This window comes from Ursus arctos, unplaced genomic scaffold (genome assembly GCF_023065955.2).
Source record: "Ursus arctos isolate Adak ecotype North America unplaced genomic scaffold, UrsArc2.0 scaffold_34, whole genome shotgun sequence".
In the NCBI taxonomy this organism is placed as follows: domain Eukaryota; kingdom Metazoa; phylum Chordata; class Mammalia; order Carnivora; family Ursidae; genus Ursus; species Ursus arctos.
Genome location: NW_026623030.1, coordinates 12,188,128 through 12,207,872, shown reverse-complemented (window position 1 = coordinate 12,207,872; position 19,745 = coordinate 12,188,128). Strand labels below are relative to the sequence as shown.

At 42.3% G+C, this 19,745-nt stretch overlaps 2 protein-coding genes across 8 annotated transcripts in view; one reads left to right on the top strand and one right to left on the bottom strand.

The window, feature by feature from the left end:
• Positions 1-6,691: 6,691 nt before the first annotated feature.
• Positions 6,692-16,858, bottom strand: TUG1 (taurine up-regulated 1). The gene is made up of 4 exons (XM_057305723.1): positions 16,804-16,858; positions 16,552-16,747; positions 13,967-16,346; positions 6,692-12,801 (listed from the first exon to the last, which is right to left on the bottom strand). Exons 1-3 carry the CDS (start codon positions 16,856-16,858, stop codon positions 15,878-15,880), a joined length of 720 nt encoding a protein of 239 aa, XP_057161706.1. The 3' UTR covers positions 6,692-12,801; positions 13,967-15,877.
• MORC2 (MORC family CW-type zinc finger 2) overlaps positions 16,066-19,745 on the top strand; it is a 39,662-nt gene continuing 35,982 nt past the window's right edge. The window contains exon 1 of one of the 7 annotated variants that reach the window (XM_057305765.1): positions 16,066-17,886. In XM_057305765.1, the coding sequence (XP_057161748.1) occupies positions 17,819-17,886 (68 nt within the window). In that variant the 5' untranslated portion in view covers positions 16,066-17,818. The remainder of the gene's footprint in view (positions 17,887-19,745) is intronic. The other 6 variants (XM_057305764.1, XM_057305766.1, XM_057305767.1 and 3 more) reach the window with 6 other exon arrangements.

Genomic DNA, 19,745 nt, shown 5'->3' with positions numbered 1-19,745 from the left:
TGGCTGAGCAGAGAGGCTTCCAGGATATTATTGCCGTAATATTACTGCTAACAACAACTGCATTTACTAAGGGCTTATTAGGTGCCAGGCAATGTGCTCAGTACTGTGTGTTCATTCTTTCTCCTAATCCTCACATTCTTGGAGATAGGGCCTGTAGCTACTCCTCCTCTTCCGAATAAATTGGCTCAGAGAGGTTAAGCAGCATGCCAGTGTCTTTGGCTTTGCCAATGACGAAACTTCTGTGGCTCTGTCTCCTGGAGTTAACAAGTTCTAAGTTACTTTTTTTTTTAAAGATTTTATTTATTCATCTGAGAGAGAGAACTTGAGAGGGGGGAGGGTCAGAGGGAGAAGCAGACGCCCCACTGAGTAGGGAGCCCAATGTGGGGCTCGATTCCAAGACTCTGGAATCATGACCTGAGCCGAAGGCAGACGCTTAACCCACTGAGCCACCCAGGCACCCCAACAAGTTCTACGTTTCTGCCTCCTACAAACTGATCTCATACTCTTTTCTAACATTTACTATGTGTCTGGTGCTGGTAATAAACCGAAATGGGATGGTTCAGTCAGGACTCTGTCCGTTTCGTGAAAAGAGAAGACAACTCAAACTGAGTAGGTGAAAGTTGGATTTACCGGCTTGCAAAAAATGTCCAGGGTTAGATTAGCTTCAGGCATGGCTAGACCCGGGGGACAACAATGTCTTTATGGATTCTCTTTCTTAGCCCCCTGTGCACGTTCCATTCTGACAGGCAATCTCCTTAACAGTAGCAAGATGGTTACCAGCAGTACCAGACGTACAGCCTTACAGTTCTAAATTCAGTGGATTAAAAACAAAAGGAAATGACTTTCTCAGTTGTTTAAACACCCCCACCCTCTCACCTCTCAGAATTAACTTGTAGTTTGTATAAGATTGGTTTGGCTTAGATCCTATGCTTATCCCTTATCTAAATACCTTGACCAAGGGGCCGCAGGGCTCTGGTTGGTCAGTCTTAGTTATATGCTCACCCTGGAGCCAGGCGTTGTTAGCATACAGATAGAAAGTGGTGGAGGGCAATTCAAAAGAAGTGGGGATGGATAGAGGGAATACAAAAGCAATAGATATCCATCGCAGTGGGAACTCCGGGAGCGTAAAGAATGGGCACCTGGCTAATAAAGCCAATGGACTAATTTATGATGGGAGACATATGCCTGGTTCAGGGCCCAACCAGTCACCCAACTAGGGCATTGCACTTTTGTCTTTCCAGCTAAGGGCAGGTTGCTTCAGTAGCATAAAATTAGAACAGATGGAATGAGATGTTCCTAAGAAATATTCCCAACAAAGTATTTGTGGTTCAGCTGTGAGGGACAGAAAACCTCCAATACCAATTACGTTGAGAGGACAGAAGTTTATCTTCTAAACAAAGTCCAGAGGTAAACAGTTCGGGCCTGGTATGGTGGTTCCTTACTCATCATAAACCTAGGCTCCTTCTAACTTGTTCCTCCATGACCATCCACACACACCTCCTTCTCCTTCATGGTCTGACTGTGACATGCTCAAGCTCCAGCTTCCAAGCCCACATTGTACTCAGCTGAATGGAAGAAAGAGATGTGCATACACTCTTTTAAGGACAAGTGGCAGCAGTTGCTCATGCCTCATTGGCTAAAATGTAGTCAGTGGGTTATACTTACACGCAAGGGTGGCTGGGAAATGTGTTTATTCTGTGAAGAACAGATACAGGGAGACAACCCGTCTTTGTGAGAATGTAGCACCCTAATGTACAGCTCTTTGCTGTTAGACAGTGGCCTATCCAAAGGCTAAAGACCCGTCACCTGGAAACCAAGCACCTTCAAAAGGCAACCCTAAATATGTAGGACATAACTAACCATTACTCTTTGTTGCCCTCCTTTTTGATGCTCACTCTTCTATTAGCATATCCTAATGAGAAAATGTCCAATGGCAATTTAATTGCTTCTTTAAAAATATTTTAAATTTAGAAATGAGTAAATTTTCTCTTAAAAAAAGGCATGTGCTTCCCACAGCTAGTGAAACAATGCCAATATGTATAAAGTACTAAGTTTCTCTAAACTCTTCAGTTTACTCCATAACAGTCTGTGGTGTGTCCACCTTTCTTTCATGATCATTTATTCATTAACATATTTGTAGGTTTTGTTTTCACCAAAATGGGTTCACAATATGTTACTCTGTAACATTGTCTTTTCACTTAAATATATCATGGACATGCCACCGGTTAAGACCTAGAGGTCTGACTCGTTCTTTTCAATAGCTGCGTAATACCCCAACTTGTAGTTGTCCTATAAATACTTCAAGCATTCCCTTTGACAGACTGTCAAGTTGTTTCCATTTTTCTGCTACCAGAAGCCATGTTGCAGCAAACTTCTTGCACTGATGTCCTTGTATCTCAGTGCTTTTAGTTCTTTGAGGTACAGTTCTTCAAAGTGGGACTAGGTTAAAAGGATGTATTTAAAAATTGTAATTGCTATGGCCAGATTACCTTTTTAGACCTGGAACAATTCACATTCCCACCAACAATGTACAAAAGTTTTCATTTACCCTAATTCTTGCCAGCACTGGAGGTCATTGCTGTTTTAAATTTTGCATCCGATAGGTGACCAGTGGTACCCTGTTTTACCTCTCACTGACCATGTGTACACCTGATCTTTCACATGCTTATTGATATGGCAAAGAGAAGAATGGGTTGAAGCATGAACTCAAGAGTCAAACCACCTGAGTTTGTGTCATAGCTCAAGACATGTGACCACCTACTGCAGGACTTGGACAAGTTACTTTATTCCTCTGAGCCTGTTTTCTTAGCTGTACAATAGGGATAATATTACCTATCTCCAAGGGTCAGTTGTATTAAATAATGCTTGTAAAGTGCCTGACACAATGTCTAGCACACAGCAAGCTCTAAATAAGTGATTAGTGACTATTATTGTTGATCTTTTAGATTTCTGGAGTTGCCTATCGGATGTTCTCTATTGGGATGATTGTTTTATAGTAATCCATTTTTAGGGACTCTCTGTATCTTAGGTATATGAATCATCGATCTGTCACTTGTGTTGGATATTATTCGTGTGTCCCTCATGTGCCTTTTATAGAATGATTTGTTTTCCCCCAAATTTACGTAGTCAAGTATGTCTATAATTTTCTTGAGAACTTCTAGATTTTGTTTTGCTTATGATCCCCATCATGATTATAAAGTTTCCTAAAAATTCTTCTATTTCATTTTAACATTTGAATTTGTAGTCCCTTTGGTATTGTGTGTATTGTGAGGCACGAATCTAGTTGCTCTCTAGGCACTTACTATACTCTATATAGTAATAATACATATCAGATTTAATTTAGAAACTTCGTGGAAAGAGAAACTTGGAATCCTTTCTTCATATGAGATATTATAGGAAACACCAGTATAAAAAAAACTGAGCCGTTCTTGTTTGAAGTGGTGAAAGGCTTGAGTAAGATAATGAAGAGCCTTGTAAACAAATATGAAGTTCCAGAATAAAAGTTTAGATTTTTTTTTTAAGATTTTATTTATTTATTTGACAGAGATAGAGACAGCCAGCGAGAGAGGGAACACAAGCAGGGGGAGTGGGAGAAGAAGAAGCAGGCTCATAGAGGAGGAGCCTGACGTGGGGCTTGATCCCGGAATGCCGGGATCACGCCCTGAGCCGAAGGTAGACGCTTTAACCACTGTGCCACCCAGGCTCCCCTAAAAGTTTAGATTTTATTCTGAAACAATGGGCAACTGTTCAAAGGTTTCAGGCAGGGGAGTGATACAATCAGATCTGCATATCAAACATTACTCTAGCTGCTCTGCAAAGAACAGACTGCAGTAGGACAGCAGTAGAGACAGTGACACTGGAATGGCATCACAACAGTCCTAGCAATAGACACCCCGGGCAAGGCTGATAGAATGCAGATGGTTTTAAGGTATATTTACATGATACACCAGGAGAGTGTATACACCTTAATGACTAATAGGGATGTCCGAGGTGATAGAAAAGAGAAGGAAATAATTGCTGTGTTCTGGTCTGTGGGGGGTGGTGCCATGTATCAAGAAAAGAACACTAGAAGAGCAGATTTTGAGGGAAAAATGATGAGGTCAGTGTGAAGTATCTGTTCATCCAACAGGGGGATATCCAGATCTGGAGCTCCGTAAATGTCTGGGCTGAAAATAGGGACCTGAAGTTATCAACATACAGTTGCAAACAAAAGCCATGGGAATCGGGGAGATTCTTCAGAGTAGGCCAAGAAGGCCTAAGACACAGGAGGGACACTGATTTGGTTGGGCTTCTCTGACTCTAAGTGAAAAAATTGGCCCTTGCTACCAGGCTTCTGCATGTGGTTGTAAAGGGACACCTTTATAGCCAAGTGTAACAGCCTGCACGGCCGATGCAATTTACTGGAAGGACATAAGGCAGTTCACCAAGATTTGAGAAGCTTAACATTCAAGAAAATCAGGAATCTGGGCAACTGAGGACATCTCAGTAACATGAACTCATATGCCATTTACATATTACGTTCTGGTAGCATGGGAGAGGGGCAGCTTCGCAAAGGGGAGGTGAGGTGCTGTTCTCAAAGGGGGGGGGGAAGACACTCATTAGGTAAATGCAACTGCTATGTTCTATTCCTTGGCTGCCCAGTACATGCATTCTTCAACATGAACAATTTTATGTTTCCATTCAACATACTGTAGAAAATGGATTCTTCTTCTCCCCAAGGTGAGAACGTAAATTTCTGGGTGATACTGTCCTTTAGTTCTTAAACCATACCTTGAAATCAACAATTTATGCATCTGCTAGCATACTGAACCGTCACCAACACATCTGTACATATTAGTGAGAAGACACTGCCAGTAGAATGGCTTCCGTATCCATTTCAAATTGTCCTACTGTCAACAGATACCTGGTTATCTGTTATCCACATTTTGCCTCAACAGGTACAGGCTTCCAAATGACAAGGGGAAGTATCTTTACTGGCTCCTTTGCCAATATTAAATTTCCCCCACCCTGGAATACAGAGCACGTTTTTGCTGCCTTTAATTCAGACTGAATACCCGACCTTCCATGTTCCTAATGATCTGAAGCCCATTTAACTCTCTGGTATCAATTTGTTATTATTCAGTCATTTGGCTGTAAGCAAGAGAAACCTGCTTTGGCTGACAAATGAAAAGGGAATGTATCAAGAGGATGTATGGTAGTCCACAGAATCAAAGGAAAATTTGGGTAACTAGGCCTTGACAACAGGAACCAGGGCACCATGGGGATGTCCTTGCACCAATTCCGATATGGTTTCCTTGGGACACTACCATCACAATGATTCAACTCCTGATTTTGTTTGCATCACCTCTCTTAAGACTCAAAGTCCTGGTGAGAGGGGAATTTTGATTGGAAAAGCCTTGGATCACATGATCAACTAGGGGGTTACCAGGCTGTAATACTGTAATCTACAGTTCTACTAAAACCACAGAATGGAAAGGAATAGCATTCCAAAGAAAAAGTGGAGATACATCATTAAAGGAAAGGGAAAATGACTCAGGAGGCAAAACCAATGGATGGCCATTACACTAATATTTAAATGATGGGGAGAAGAAAACTATCTACAATGGAGCAATAGCCAGAAAGCCAGGAAGAAAATGAGAAGTGTCACAATACCTAAGGGAAAAAGAGTGTGCCAAGATATGATGGGAGCAGACTGTGCTGCTGAAAGTTCAGATAAAATGAATACATACTAGACTTAGCAATAAAAAGGTCACTATTGAACTTGACTGTCATTTCAAAATACTCAAGGATTTAAAAGAAAACGTGATTTTTTTCTTCTACCTACCTACTGTGAACACCGCAATAGAGGACTTTTACTATCAATTGAAAACTAGAAAAATTTTTGATGAACACTGATACTATGATACCCTGATAATCCAAAAAAACCCTCAGATATTTAAAGAGATATGCTTGAAAAATTAAATAATTACTGAGTTCTGAGTTCCTCAAACAAGGTACGACAAACTCGTCAGCTTCACTAATGGATGATGAATATATTTATCTAAATATTCACTAACATAAAGATGGGTATTTTAAATTATTTGACAAAATAAGCTCAGTGGTAAGTAACTTGCCAAAGTCAAACAATAAGTACTAAATTTAATTTTGAAAATTCTTTATTTTTAAATAACGTTTAAAAGTAATGTGAATAGTGTAAAATATTCAAATACAGAAATGTATAAAGTTGAAAGTCTCATGTAATCTACACTACTTGAAGAAAGCCATTAGACTTTTCTATGCATCATAAACAAATTTTTAAGTGAGTTCATACTATACATTTTTCTATTAATAGTTTGTTTCACTTAATATATCATGGCCATTTTTCCATGTTCATACACAATAAATGTATTTTTAAATTTTAAACAGCCATGTAGATTTTCTTATATGGCTGAACCATGTGTTATTTAACCAATCCTTTACCAATAAGCATTCAGGTTTTCTTCTATATTTTTCTACCATGTAATTTTTATGCTTCTGTAGTACTTAAACATTGTCACTTCCTGTTTCACTTATCTTCTGGTTTGGAAGACTTCAGTATGGCCATGAACTCCAGTTTAATAAATACTTGAATTTGTCAAGTTTCAATATTGGTAGACAGTATACTAGTCAGGACTGACTCAATTTTAAGCAACAGAAACCCAACTCAAGTAACTTAAAGCAAAAAAGGGTATTTATTGGCTCACATAACTGAAAAGTCCATAGGGATATACTAGCTTCAGGCACGGTTGGATCCAGGGGCACAAACGTTGTCATCAGGACTCAAGTCTCTCCATCATTTGGCTCTGCACTGGCTTCATTCTCTGGCTCATTTGATATGGTGGGCCCTGTTGGTTTGAGCTTTTCATACTACAAAGCCGAGCAACCTCAGTAAAGAGAGCTTCTGAGCTTCTCCTCCACAGTTCAGTAAAACTCCTAGGGCTGAGTATCACTGGACCAACTTGGATCACACGACCATTCCAGAACCAGTCATTATGGTGAAAGAGATGGACTATGCTGACTGATCAGGTCTGAATTAACATGTCCACCCATTAAGTTTAAAGTTAGGTCAGACTGTCTGAACCATGTGGACTGAAGAGAGGGAAAAGTGGTTCCAAGAAACATCACAGAGTTGATACAAAAACAGATGGAATGGATGCTGGTCAATCAGAAACAACTGATGTCAGTAAGACCAGATACTGAAAAAGTTTTAAGTCTCTGTTCAGTAACAGCTGGCATTGTTACTTTCTTGATAATAAAAGTATTCTGAAAAAACATCATGAGGAGTAAGTTTGTCCTGTACTCAGGAAGCTTGTAATCCATATGAATGGACTAATCGTGTCCAATAGCGGACTTTGGATGATGCAATAGTGTTTCAACAGAAGTAAACTCAGTGGCCTTGAATCTGAGAGCTCAACCATCTTGCTGACACGACGCAGGACAACAACTGGCAAATAGTTCTGTGAGGCTATTGAAGTCAGTGGTAAGTTTTAAGTTCAGTGGAAAACTTTTCTTGTGTTACTTTAGTCTTTTGCCAAGGTGAACTGGTACATTTCTGTCACCTCTGTATTATTGCAGAAGAGGGGAATGGACAGTGCTTTCAATCTGCTGTAGTCCTTCCGATCTGGTAGAAGGGGTCTCGAGTGCTGAACATGATGAAATATACATAGGCGTAGAGGCTTACTCTGCACTTAAGAAAAAAAAAAAAGAAAGAAAGAAATGCTGCTGGTCAAGTAGTATATAGCATGGTCCTTCCAGTCGTGAACATTAAGTCCTGGCAGGGGGTGTGGGGAGGTGAGATGTAGGTTGCTTCTATTCAAAACTCCTTTGTGGAACTGAGTGTGAGACCGGCTGATACCAGTTGTAGTTCTCAAGCACAACCAGTCTTGATTGCAACGTGTCAAAAAAGGCATACAAGGGCTGAGTCTCAACAGGCAAACAGGGTACCTTCAGCAGGGCTAGCCACACCAACAGCCAGGATGTGATCTGGAAGAATGGGCAGACCGATAATCAAAGCTCTGTAAATTAGTTTTTACCCTCAGGACTCCGGGGACATTCTTTAGGGTTTATTCTGGATACCATTTTCTGATCCTAAAGGGCCAGTCAGGTATAGCAGCTTTGATTTTTCTGTTTATCTGCCCAAGAACTTTCAGCTCAGTAGGCGGCTATATTCTCAATTCAGACTTGAGGTTCTGTTGAGGAGTCTATGCTACATCTGGGAATGACAAGGCTGGGAGAGCCAGGTTGATGAAGATTGGCCCTACTCTCTTTGGTAATCAAGTCTCCATCTTCTGAAACTCGACCCATCTCTGAGAATCAGCTTATAAACAAGGCCTTAGATTGGTTGGATGGTGCTGCTCAAAGACTTAGATTGAGATCTGAGGCAGGGAGATAGTAGTTAAGATCCTAGGTTTCAGTTTTAGGCTTTCTTCATTTTCAACCATCAATTCTTATACACAGCGTATATTAGACTCTTGAACAGATGATCATCCTCACCTTAAGACCCTCATTTTGACTGCGTTTGACAGGATTAAAGGGAATGACTGGCAGTGTAGATCAGTGTCTTTTTCTGTAAGTACAGAAGAAAAAATCGAGCTGACATTCTGAAGGTAGAAAAACGGAGTTTGTAGATAGCTTCCTATTAACAAACAATAGTTGTATATACAAGCAAGCTAGTCATTAAATTTTTATTACTTGAGGATGTGCAGGCCTTGTTTGATGATTTGTAGACAGAGTCATGTAATCAGGGTTAGTCTAGAGAATAAGAGACAAAGATACAAAGAAACCATTCCCAACATTTAACCAGTGCATTCATTAGAGTATATTTGAGGACAGCTGGCCCTTAAGTAGACTGTGAAATAAGGGACTGAGATCTTTCTCATGACACAAATCGAAGTCTACTTGTTTGACATGATCTGGTCTGGGAGTTCACGAATTGAATCCATCCTGCAGAGACAGGTAAGTGTCTTAATGCCTGAGAGTACCTCATGGCAAGGAATGAAGTCAGCCACTCCCAATCAGTGTAAAACAACAGTATTGAGACAGATGAAATTCCAGGAAAACATCCACAAAGACAAGACTCTGTGGTCTTGTAACATTAGGAAGAAGCTGCAGGAAGCTCTTGAGTATACTGATAAAATCTTAGCTGCAGGCTTGTAGATTTTCAAGTCAGTCTACATTTCCAGCAAAAACGTAGACGATATGCAACTTGAGATGCCCAGCAAGCAAGCTACCATGGCCTGGTCAAAAGGCCTACCTCCAAATATCCCTAACACCTGTAGTTGATGGTACCAGACATCGAAAGAGCCATCAAAAGAACACCTCTCACTGGTTAGAAGAAAATTTTCCAAAGGATAACATTTAAAATCACACCCATGAGAGAGGATGTTCAAAAATAGTCTCTTGTGGATCAGGTGTTACATGTAGTTACAGCAGAGTATTCATAATTTTGGAGCAGATCTGCCAATGATGGAGGAAATTTTTTTAAAGGTTACTAGCTCATTTATCCTGGCAATAGCAGTTAAACTGAATAACCAAGGAGCAGTGTAACTGCCACTGGCTGAGTCAGTGACTTGTAGTTTTGAGAATAAGATGAATCAGGTACCCTTTTAGGTAATGTTGCCAGAATCTCAGTTCTACTTTCATAGTTAATGTTTATCCCCTGCACACGAAGTAGAGTACCATGGCTGATGATGGGAGGTCCAATGTACAAGTTGGCTTAATATGGCCTCAATGAGGCATCATCAACTTTAGTACCAGCTTCAATACCTGGCGATTCAGGTATCCAAGGAGGATCAAGACTTCAAAGTTATGTATTTCAAGTACCACTAGAGCATCTGGTGTTTGTTAAGGAAGCTGGGTAAGGGGGTGGGTCAGTGTAGAATACGTATGAATTGCTGACTATATTGAATCCCAGGTATCACTGACTTGAAATCCATCTGGGGGTACAGAGCTGCTAGTCTAGGTCCACTTGAGACCACTTTCAGCCCACATGACTACTCTGGGGGGGGCCAAGATATGCCCATCTTCTTGCACTTTTCTGACTTTGCCCACAGTTAAGTATTCCTAAGAATGTGCAGCATCAACTGAACATGGACTGGGTTGGGCAGAGGTACAGATCATCAGAATGCCAGTTAGGTTGCACATGTTGTCTAGGGCAGTGGTTTTCAAACTGTGTTCTGAAGAATTCTAGGTGTTGTAAAGAAGTCTCCTTAGGGGTCACCATGGTGGTAAAGGAAGATGCTTGTGGCAGCTTTCAGGGCCCCCACTCCTGCTTCATCTACAGCAGCTTCTCTTTTACTCTGGGCTTCCACATAGTTTTCATCCAAAGGGCTTCATGGTCACAAAGCCTTTGGAAAACCAATGATCTAAGAATAAGTTGTTCACAAAATGCTGAAATACAAAAAATAGGTCACAGAAACCAGAAACTGTGAGCAAAGCCTGTGGTAAGCCAAGAAGGTGTTTTCCTAGTCATTCTTCCCTAATATGGGCCACATTACAGAATTAAGTTAACATTCAAGTTTGCTACAAATTCTGATGGCCCCAAATTGCGTTTGTGAATATCAGAGAACAGGCTATTGGTTTTAAGTGACAATAGCACTGGATTTTTGCAGTCAGCATACATCTGCAAAATGCATTCCATTTCTTTGGAAATATTATCCCAAGTCCATGGCTAAATGACTTCTCTTCAAGCACTGGTAAGATCTCAATGGGCTAGAACTCAAATTCTAAGAAAATATTTCCTTCTCATCCCTCCTCCCCCCTTTCTCCATCCTTCTCCTCCTCCCTTCCCTTCCCAATCTCCTCACCCACCTGAGATTCAATACCTTTGAGCTAGATTTACAGCACAACTCTAAGGACAGAGAAGTATATTACTAAATGTCATGGAACTCATCCAATTTAGGGGGGGGCAACATTAACTTTTCCCCATTCCCTCCCCATATATCCCCACAAATCTTCTAGCGGTTCCTTTAACAGAAAATTAAGAGGTAATGTCAAGGTGTGGGTCCTTCAGATGATAAAGACATACCAATTCAAGCAGTTATTGACAGAGTAAGAAATGGGGGGGAGGGGCTTCAAAGATGTGGTTTACTCCTGGGTCTCCAGGGCAATCAGGAAGCACTGGCTATACTGCTTTAAAGCAGTTTCCCCATTCCATTTAAAGGAATGCTGCAACAGTAACATTCTGTGTTTGATTAAACTTAGGACACACTGGGCTAAACAGCTCAACGAGGCTCTTTGTTCCAAGCCTTCTGAGATCTTTTAATACACAACACTGAATCAGGGGAGGAACACATATTTTACCATCTTACAGGACTACCAAAGCTCTACATATATGTTATGAGTATGCATCAAATATACATACACATGTATGAATAGCACTGCTCTAAAAAAATGCAGGACTTATGTTAAGTAAATGTTTGGGGGTAGAGGGCCGGCCATAGGTAAGATCTTGGTGTCTAGGAATTATTAATAGGACTTAGAGAAAAAAAAAAAAAAAAAGAGGACAAAACATGAACAGTGATCTCCAATTAGGCCATCCGGGAATTTGGGAATACCATATGAACAACAGATCTAAAAGTAGCTTTGTGTTTCATATTACGTAGTCTTATCGTCAGATGAACATGGCCTTGTTGACTGGAATAATCTACCACTATGGAGACAGTCTGCTCTTAAACCTTAGGGGTACTGCCATGGAATTCTGGTCTAGGTATGGCCATCACAAGATTACACTTATGACATCCTGACTACTGAGGGTACCAGATCAGGAAGTTGGAAACTTTTCTGGGGTTACCAATCTCCAGTCATCTTAACACTGCAGGTAAAGTAGAGGCTAAGTTCATTCCGTGGAGAGAACTGGACTGGGAGTCAGAAGGCCTGACCTCTACCACTCTGTAGCTGTGTCACCTTGTATAACCTTTTAAATTTCCATTTCCTCATTTGCAAAAATGGATTATAATTTACTGTGTTATTTTGATAATTGGGATTAATGCATGTAAAAGTGCTTTGAAACTATAAAGTGCCATATAAACATAGGGATTACCATTATAGGTTCTACCTGGATGTATCAAGAGGTCTTTTCTGGAATCTGACTGGAGCTTTGTGAGATGCTGTTAGATAAAGGGAATCCTTGGTAGAATTTCTTATATTTGTGTGAAAAGTTCTGGTTCCTGAGTAATCCCAAAGATGCTGTGAGTTCACTGTGCCTTTGCTTTAATCCCAATATCTGCTGGTCAGAATATCTGCTTTCTATTCAGTGGGCTACTATACACTTGAAGTGGAAAAAGAATAAGGTCCAGTGACCTGGATAGGATCCTAGACACTTCATGAATTTCAATCATTTGAGATTGTGGGGTATGGTCCAATGCTATTCTTGAAAAGATGTTGTCATTCTTCAGTGTTGATAACTAAAAATCCTCTGGTCCAAATTTACTATGTGTCTCTGAAGGCTTTAACTGAAGAAATGAAATGCACACTCAAGGAACAAATTGGGCCTTTGTTGTGATAAAATAGCTTCAGCTACTTGGCTTAAACAGTTTGACTTCACTGTAAAGGGCTGTGCTGAATCTGGGTGGAACAGGACAGGAGTGGAAGTGAAGGCCACATCATGATGGTTGAATGCCTCTTGGATCACAGTGGTCCACTGGAATGGTGTCTTCTTCAGCAGTAAAGTGAAGGAATCACCAAGGGCAAAAATCCAGGTACCAGATCTGTAGGCTGATGGAATAGTACAAGGAAGGTGGTCAGAAGGTCCAGGCGAACACTCAGCAATCAGGAGGCACAGGACTGGAAGGGACAGGAACAAAACAGGTAAGATAACAAATGCATGGAATTACAAACACAGGACTCTTCCAACCCTGGGGTGGGTGTGCTCTCAGCATATCAGCTGCCTGACGGGTACTAATTCTTGATAAGCCTAGCTAAGAAGCTGACAAATGATAAATGGGGAATAAAAAAAGCTTTCTGATTAACAATTAGTGATGATAAGAACAGAAAGAGTTCTCTGGCAGGGACTGCTTCCTGACTCTTGAGAACAAACTGTCTTAGGGAAGCAGCAAACAGGAATTGCCATAAGTCTCATAATTTGGGGGAGTAATTTGATTGTATTCAGGCTGCTGAGCAGTGCCTGACCGGGGAGAAAGAAGTGGCTCCGATGGTAGCACGAGAAGAACTGAATTTAAATTTAAATACCAACATCAAAGGAGATCTTGCCCTTCTTCCTTTTCCAATGCTTTCTTCAAATTATCTTATGACCTTGTACTTTTAAAAAGCTGTCTTTAACTTTCATTTTAACAAGATTCCATCTTGTGTGGGAGAGAATAAGGTACCCAGGGAATAAGACCCCGGTATGTGCACCCTTCTGTTAATACCCTATGCAATATATCAGTTTCTCTTCAGGTCTGAGGGCTCCCTAAGTCTTTTTAAATTTAGAATTTAAAAAAACAAAAAAAAACCCCACCAGGGAACACAGAAACATGACCTGTAACTAGTGTCCTTTTTCCTAATCAAGAGTAATTAGGTTACCACGCGGCAATTAAGCAAACGCTTACTGCGTGTTTATTTCGGTAGCCCACTCTCTAAATCACTCCTTTTTATGAAATGCTTCATCATATGCAGTAGTACGTGCGGGCAAAAATCCTTCAAACAAAGCCCTTGCTTTCAAGGCGCTTGCTATCTGGGAAGAGAGCAAATGCTTGCAAATTACTACTGCACAAGATATGCTATGCAAAGAGAGCTAAAAGATAAGCAACAACATAACATAAAATTAAAAAAAAAAAAAGATAAAAGTTAAGGAGACTCATGAAGTAGAGAGCATCTGACGTGGATATTGAGGAAATGGCAGTGTTCTGACAGGTGAAGAACCAGAGGAATACATTCCAAAGTAGAGAGCATGAATTAAAGTGCAGAGATGGTAAGTAAAGAATGAGGCATTTTGGAAAATGGCAAGTACCGTAGTTCACTTTTGATGGGAGTGTTGCTAGAGTTTGCACTGAAGGTCTGGTAGAAACTCAGGTCTTCAAATTCCCAGTAATGGTGCTGGTGGCAGTGCTTGCTCAGTTGCTGTCTCTTCTCAAAGCAAGGTCAACAGCCCCCAAATTCAAAAACAAAAATATTCCGCTCCAGAGTTCCTGTCACATCCTGACATGCTCTTCAGGTCGCAGGTGTTGAAAATCTGAAAATCTGGAAATCCATGCCGTGGCTACACAGAAAAGAATCTGCTCCAGCCAGTGCAGAACACTGTAGTGAAACCTTTTTGGCCTCCTATCCTGGACATTTCATGTTTTGTCACAGAATTTCAAGCTTCGAGTTCCAGTTGTTTTTTCTCCTCCTTTCTCCCGAGGAAATCATCTTATAAGATCACCACAGTCTTAAGATTCTTTTGAGGTACATCCAGATAATAACAAAAGAGCTAAAAGACCAACACATTTTTCTCCAAAACAGTCATTTCTCTGGAAGTGAGATCATTTGTCTCTGCCCTTTACGTAAAAGGAATAGTCAATTGATCTTCTCAGACATTTGTATGAAATAGCAAAACAGGTAAACACCTAACCAGACAAAATACACTTAAATGTGTTTATGTTCACTTGCTTAGAGCTGTACCACTGGTAAGCACCACTCCACAAAATGAAAATGTTTGAAATTCAACTGTTCAAACATTTCTATAGTGTTTGCTGCACGATGGCCTGGAATTTGATAAAAGCAGCTGACAATTAACAAAGAAGCAATAATTGGCATTTTGGCCATCTTAGTAACACACTTGCAAGCAAACAGAATACAAAGCAAGCCAGGAAAAAGTTAAGCATCGAAACACTTCCAAATCTACTGATTTTTAAGTTCAGCAGATGTCATTAACAAAACTCTTCAGAGAATGTTAACCTTCAATTAACAAAGACAAACCCCCAAACATCTTCAGGAATTCCATGCCTGGCTTAGTCTGTTCCAGTGAGCCAGCTTGCTAAAAATCCACCGGCACCATTAATTAGCTGGACTCGGCAGCACCATTTAAAAATAAGCCTGCTCACTACCAACCGCACAGACTAAGGCTATAAAAGAGAAGCAAGTAATGGATGGCAACCATGGTTGTGGAAAACGGTCAATGAAAGAGAACGGTAGTCAGGTACCAGTATAAGCAGAACACTAAGAATTGTCGGGACTAGAGAACACACCCATTTCTAGTTTTAGCTGCTTTATGTTGGGTGCCATTTAACCATACCAACGTGTCAGCCACCTTTCAGGCACCCCATGGTAAAAGGAAAGGACTCAGAATAGAAGCCAAGCAGTGGAGTGTTGTTACCCCAAATATCCATTATGCATAGAAACAGCTCACATATCCCAGGGATTCAAACAGGGGCTTCAAATCGGTTGTGAAGGGTCCCAAATGACATCTAGGCCTCAGTTTCCTCCCTGTGGCATAAAACAATTGTAGTTCTTAACTCTTCTGGGTCACAGCCCCCTCTGATAACTTGCTGGCGATGGATCCTCATTCCCCAAAAATGCACACTCCCACTATTTCTGCATACAATTTCGGGGAGTTTGGGGGATCTCCAACTTCAATCCAAGGTTCCCAGGTTCAAAATCCAAGAACTGGGCAATTGCTAACTTTTCTTACAACTCAAAAAAAAACCCCATTACAAACAATAATCATCCCTTACGTACACCAACGCTTTATACTTTACAAAGCGCTTTCAACCCCACAAACATTGATAGGCAAAGGAGGAAACTGAGGCGCCGACAAATTACAGAGTGATTTGCCTAAGGTCACTCGGCCAGCTGGTGGCTAGGCCCGGAAGCAAACCCAGCTCTTCCGACTCCGGGGCTTGTCTCCCCACCCCGGAGCTGCCGCCGGAGCTCCCGCCCCTCACTAAGGGGGCATAAGGAGGAAAAGGCAAAGTAGAAAGCCCACCACCAACCATCCCCCGGCGCCCTCTTGCCCCCCCAACTGGGTCCTTGCAGGCCCCGAAGGGTGGCGCCAGGCCTCCAGGCCGGCCCCGGCCACCCCCGCCTCCCCGGCCGCGCCAAATCCCGCCGCCGCCGCCGCCTCCCCGGGAGCGGGGCGGAGCAGTTGCCCGCCGCCGCCGACCACCCGGACGACTCCTCGTCGAATCGCAAACGCATAGGCCGCCGCCCGAGTTCTGCGTACGAGAAGAAAAACGCGGCGCGAGCGCCAACGGCCACCGGGCGCGCGCCGCGGCGGCCGGGCCTGCGCCCCAAGAGCTGGATGCCAGAGCAGGAGAAAGAGCCGCCAACCGATCGCTCGATCGACCGCGCGCCCGCTCCTTCGCCCTACCAGACCGGGGAGGGGGGGAGGGCGCGCCAGGGCTTCTTCGAGTTAGGGGCCTGACTCCCCGGCGACGAGACAAGATGGCTCCTCCGGTCCGCGCCGCAGCTACCGTCCCGGCTGCGTCGCTCGGCCCGCCCCCGGTACTGTTTCTTTAAATGGCGGAGAGGGTCATGAAAGCAGGAAGAGAGGCGCACGCTCTCACGTGACAGGGGCGGGCCCGGCTAGCAAGATCCGGTCACGCGGAGACCCGCTACCCGCCAATCAGGAGGCGTCGCATCAGGGCGGGGGCGGGAGGAGCTGCGGCTCTGTGATTGGCCGAATGCGCCGCGGAGGCCTCGGGGGCTTGGGGCGTCGGGGAGTGTGCGAGGCGGCCAGGGTTGTGTGCACTAGCGGAGACAAAGCGGTGGCTGAGGTGGCGGTGGCGGCTGCGGCAGCGGCGGCAGAGCAGCCCTAAACGCAGAATTCCGTGGTGCTGAGTCCTGTCATCATCTCATCCAGCGCGGCGCGTGGGCGGCTGGTCTCGCGGCGGCGGCGGCAGCGGCGGCGGCGGAGGCAGCACATGGTTCCAAGAGCGCCCTGCGGTTGTTGGGTTCCAATTCCGTGGGGAGGGACAAAGGCAGCTTTGAGCACCGGGCAACGCCCGGTCGGGTTGTGCGCTCTCCACACAGCCCTCGACCCGAGCCTTGAAAGCTGGGACTAACTCCTCTCAGTGAGGAGGCGGCGGCCTCGGAACCGAGGCCCAGGAAGGGCCCGAGAGCCGGAGGCCTCTGTCTGAGGGAAGTGGGGGAGGGGCGCTGCCCGCCTCAGGTGATTTGGGCGGGTCAATTCTGAGGCATTTTTGTGGGTCACTGTGAGGTAATTTGACCCACTACCCTGAGGAGATTGGGACAGGAGCACAAGCTAGGTTGGGTCTGGGCTTTGGAAACAGAAATCGTCATCAGCGCATAGGAGACTTTTCAGTTAAGAGGTGGTGAAGCCGGAACTAACGCCATATGCACTCCATCGACTCCATGGCCGCCAGCCTGGGGCCTATTTAAGAACCCTGGGATCATTGGTGGTGAAGAAATGGGTGACTGTCCGGTTTTATGACAGAAGTTGGTAAATTTCCGGATTGGTAAATTTTCTGATCGGAAATTTGGAGGAACAAAAGAAGACTTGAAGAACGTGAAGATGGAGCAGTAATAAGACCTCCCAACTCCAGTACCATCTACTCCAACACCGTCCACATTCAACTCCTTGAACTATTGAAACTTAATGCTAAGAAGACTACAGATTTATAACCGTTTTTTTCCAGAATATTCCGTCATAGTCATTGAGAAGATAAAAAACTTAAAGGCGAAATCAATTGTAGTTTTAGACATCTCTTTGAATATATTTTGAATAGATAGTAGGTAACCTTGTTCCACAGTAAGGAGCACAGATTTACCAAACCTTTACTGGAAGGAATCCTGGAAAATCTATTCCATTGTAGGGTTATATTTTCCAGTTAGTGGGCGAAGGCCTGAAGACCTCACTGCACTCATGGCTTTCACAAATTACAGCAGTCTGAATCGAGCTCAGCTAACCTTTGAATATCTGCATACAAATTCGTAAGTATCCTTTAGGTGCTACTGAGGTCCCTGCTCATTGCCTGATAATACGGAAGTCCTTTTCCCAGAAAATTCTGCTTTTTTACTTTTGGGGATGTATCATTGGATGAGTCTTGAGCTCTGTATTGAAGAACTGAGATCAGTGAAATATTTGTTGCTAGTCCAGAAGAATATGATCCTCATTTGTTGGATCAAAATATATTTGATCAAATGCAAATTTTAGTTTTTCGAAGTCCATACCTTGAGTTGTCAAACTCCAGTGTTTGATAGGAATCCAACAAGTATTCTTCTTTGGATCGCCAGAAGTTGGACTATTCTAGAATCAACTGTCTCTTTAGTGACAACAGCCCAAACAGTTGGGTTATAACAAGTCTTTTTTTCCTAACAAGAAAAAAAAGAATGAAGACCTTTAAATGACAACTTGTAAGAAGAAATGATTAGTTTCTCTTTTCAGCAAACAGTTGGCCTTACCTTTCTGGGGAATTCGTCCCTGCATCCCATATAGATTTTATGTGTTAAGCAGGAAATGGCAACTTGTTTAAACCCACAATTTAAATAGCCTTTCCCCAAAGTATGTGCAAATCACAGAACACATGTGTTTATGGTTCTTGAGTTCATGGAGAGATTATCATCATCCCATGTTGACCTGGAATGTTTCAGGGTTCATACTTATGCCCATTCTCTTGGAAGTAATTCAGTGGGATTATAACCACATAGTGTTTTAAATACATTTGTTTGTCACTGTAAAGATGAAGGTAAGTATTCTACCATTTTAGTACCTGGAGAAGTGATGAGCAGCTACCTGAATGGCCCAGAGATCTGAAGAATCACCTTGAGGGTTGATACAGACTTCAGTCATCTAGTAATAGTAAAATAATTTTTAGCTTCTTATGGAAAAGGACAATATGTTATTTGTGATGAGAGCCTGTAATTTTTTGTTTACTCTTTCCAATCAAGGAAATAAAGATTTTCTGAGTAGTGAAGTGAATTGCCAAATGGTGATAGCCTGGTTTTATTTTTTGTTCAGGAAGCTTATTATTGAACTAGAACATTTTAGAGTAGGTACTGTAGAGGCCATTTAAGTGAAGTCTCATGCTATGGATGATGAATCTGAAACCCATGTAGATAAGATTGCAGATCAGCCTTGCTTAGCTAGTTGATAACATAGTCTTGGGCAAAATCTTTAGTATTCTTTTTAATATTTGAACTGCCATGTTTAAGAACAAGCATTTGAAGGCCACTTAGATGTTCACAGGTGATTGTGTTTGAGAAATGGTTACTTCATTTCTGAATTGTGGAATGAGAGGCCAAACTTGGAATGACAGACAATACGATAACCTTGGAAGACCATGAATGGGACTTGCGAAACTGGGTGGGTTGTTCCAGCTTACCCCAAAGACTTTATTTGATAATAAAACAATAGTTACAACAGTTAATTGCTTCTTGCCACTTTTAAACATGTGTAAAGTAATCTTTATAGTAACCTTGCTGGGTTAGGATTATTCCTATTTTGCAGTTGAGGAAACAGGCTCAGATTGAGTAACATGCCAAAAGTTGCACGTCTGCTAAGTGGCAAATTTAAGGCATCAAGAATTAAGGCAATAAGATTTATCTGGCCATAGTGTCTTTAACCATTAGGCAGTACTAAGTCTAGTCAGTTTTACCTTTAAGGGTTGTTTTGCTTCTAAAGCAAAGGGTTTACTTCCTACTTGGAAAGTGTTCAGTTTATCTCAAAAACCTTTAATTTGAGGTTCTGGAATATTATTTCTTTTGCTATCTTATTAACACTTGAGCAGAACTAAGGTAAAGAATCAAGCTCTAGTTAAGTCACTTGTTTAAAGGCAAATAGAATTTTCTGT